Source organism: Tupaia chinensis, unplaced genomic scaffold, assembly GCF_000334495.1.
Source record: "Tupaia chinensis unplaced genomic scaffold, TupChi_1.0 Scaffold000126_2, whole genome shotgun sequence".
Taxonomy (NCBI): domain Eukaryota; kingdom Metazoa; phylum Chordata; class Mammalia; order Scandentia; family Tupaiidae; genus Tupaia; species Tupaia belangeri.
In genome coordinates this window covers 2,543,975-2,546,849 of record NW_006159594.1, presented here as the reverse complement: position 1 = coordinate 2,546,849, position 2,875 = coordinate 2,543,975, and the positions used below count along the sequence as shown (strand labels likewise).

General features: G+C 50.7%; 1 protein-coding gene across 1 annotated transcript in view; it reads right to left on the bottom strand.

Moving 5' to 3' along the window:
• Positions 1–1,196: 1,196 nt before the first annotated feature.
• The window catches only part of LTB4R (leukotriene B4 receptor), a 4,616-nt gene continuing 2,937 nt past the window's right edge, over positions 1,197–2,875 (bottom strand). The window contains exon 3 of the mRNA XM_027770319.1: positions 1,197–2,869. Coding sequence (XP_027626120.1) covers positions 2,364–2,869 — 506 coding nt within the window. The 3' untranslated portion in view covers positions 1,197–2,363. The remainder of the gene's footprint in view (positions 2,870–2,875) is intronic.

Sequence of the window (2,875 nt, the reverse complement as noted above, 5' to 3'; positions counted from 1 at the left end):
TTGAAAAAGCAATGTAATACACTGTAAAGTTATATGTAATCCAATGTAATATAAATAAGATTATGATGATAATAAAAAAAATAATTCTTTAAAGAAAAAAAAAGAATTCTAGGGGATAAGATCTGAAGACTCGGTTCTCCAGTGAGGTCTCCTTGGGAGATGGAAGGAATTCCCCAGCACCCTAGTACATCTGCTGCTGAGGGGATGAAGATTGCTGGCAGGAAGCGGGAATCAAGTGAAAAGTAGACTTATCAAAGGACATTTGGGGCAACACGGTGAATGTGGCCAGCCGCATGGAGAGTACAGGAGTCCTTGGCAAGATCCAAGTGAGGAGAATTAGGGGAGAGGGCGGGGTAAGGCTGCTTTCATACTCTCTTACTCCCTTTCAATTACAGGTGACGGAAGAGACAGCTCGGGCCCTGCAGTCCTTGGGCTACACCTGCTACAGCCGGGGTGTCATCAAGGTCAAAGGCAAAGGCCAGCTCTGCACCTACTTTCTAAACACAGACTTGACACGAGCTGGACCTCCTTCAGCTGCCCTCGGCTGAGAACCCTCAGCTCCCCAATATCCTCAGTAAAGAAACTCTGGGACGTCTGGAGCCAGCTGGTGTCGGACGCTGCTGGATATAACTAGGGATCATCTCCTTGCTCCTCACCCAGGTGGCTTCTTCCCGGGTCAAACTGAGTGTATGTGTGTGTGTTTGCACGTGGTTGTGCTGGCACACATATGCATAGGGGTATGTGTGTTGGAAGGGAGTGATTATTTTCACAAGCGTGGGAGAGGACTGCCTCAGCCTCCCCGCTGGCCTGCCAACCTCAATCCAGTATGTTGTGTACCTTGGAATTTCAGCCACATGACTCAGAACAAAGGTTGGTCCTTTCCTGCCCCTACCTTCATATATGAGAAGGGATGTCCAGGGAAATGTCATTCGGACCTTCAACCATTCAACAAACACTACGTAAGCACCTACCAGGTGTTTATTATCCAGAATGGCGAGAGGCTTTGAAATCATGTATGAGGACCTTTCCAGTTTCAGCCGCTGCCCTTAAATTGCCCACCATGCTTTTTAGCAAAGAACCGTATTTATTTTCACCAGATGTGATGCGCTTTGATTTCTTCCAATTTTTCAATATTATTTATTTCACTAGAAAAAGAAAAAGACCATATAGTTGGAGTCACTTTCTCACTTTCCCTCTCTCTCTCTCTCTCTCCCCCCCCCTCTCTTTATGGGAAATATCTGAAAAATACACTACTGCCACTGCTGCTGTCGTCTTCCTAAAATGCCAGAACAGAACTGAGCAAAGGTCCTCTAAGACAACAGGCAGCCCTGGGGAATAATGGCACATCCCTCTGGCTTTTGGGAATCTTTGTTTCCTAGGGTAACCATGGCCACTGAGAACTCAGCCTGGCCCTGTGCCAGGGTATGCAGTAGGGGCTGGCAGAAGCTGACCTACAGAATTCTAGGGGATAATTTTTAAAAAATAATTAGAATAATAATAATAATGATTGGGGAAAACAGAAAAGATATTGAATGTTAAAGCAGGGAGATTAATGTCTTTGTACTGACTGTCATGCATGGCATTCTCTTTTGAAAAAGCAATGTAATACACTGTAAAGTTATATGTAATCCAATGTAATATAAATAAGATTATGATGATAATAAAAAAAATAATTCTTTAAAGAAAAAAAAAGAATTCTAGGGGATAAGATCTGAAGACTCGGTTCTCCAGTGAGGTCTCCTTGGGAGATGGAAGGAATTCCCCAGCACCCTAGTACATCTGCTGCTGAGGGGATGAAGATTGCTGGCAGGAAGCGGGAATCAAGTGAAAAGTAGACTTATCAAAGGCTTTGGGGAAAATGCTTCGCAGCAGTGCTTTTTCTGAGAAAGTCCCTCTGAGTCACTGGAATCTGGAGTGATCAGCCCACCTGGGAGGGCTTCCTCCTACAAGCTCCTCCAGGAGTCTGCAGACTGTTTTCTTGGTAGGATCTGCAGACCACCTACCTCGGAATCACAGGCCAGCTGCGGGTGGTCTATGTCTTTGTCCCTTCCAAAATTGTAAACCATTGGGAACTAAAGGATATGACTCTCAGCTATTGAGAGGGACCCCATCAGGCCACCGACCTCACTCCAATCCCCCCAATATACCAGAGTTGACTGGATTCCAGACTTCACTTTTAATTGTGAAGCTGCGTCAGGAGCCAGGCTGGAGTTCTCTCCCTCTGTCCTCACTCGCCCCACCCTTCTCGCTTTCGCTCACCTCCGCCCCCCCACACACACCCATTCTCCCCCTCAGGGTACAGAATTGGGTCAGGCCAGCGAGGACACTCCTCCGGGAAGAAAGAGAAGGTCCTTCCACCAAGCCTAGTTCAGTTCGCCTCCCTCTGGAGCATTAGGGGAGGCAGTGAGGCTCTCAGCCGGCCCAGGTTCCAAAGCGGCTGGGGCGCCCTTCACCGTCTGGTTCAAGGTGCCCCCGCGGCGGGCGCTGGATGCCTCAGAGCCCGTGCCCTCCAGCAGTTTGGCGACGAAGCCCACTCCGGCCGAGCGCAGCAGGCCGCCCCCCGCGCACGCGTACAGTACGGGGTTCACGCTGCTGCTCAGGAAGGCGAGCGCGATGAGCACTTTGCGCGCCAGGACCAGCCGCATGCCGGTAGGCCCGGACTTGGCGGACAGGCCCGCCAGCGCGCGGCCCGCCTCGGCCAGGTTCACCACGTGGTAGGGCAGCCAGAAGGCGGCGAAGGCCAGGATGATGAGCGCCACCAGGCGGCCGGTGCGGCGGCTGCGGCGGAAGCGCCGGGACTGCAGCCTGCGCCCGATGTCAGAGTAACTGGCCACGACCGCCAGGAAGGGCAGCAGGAAGCCCGTGAAAGGCTCGA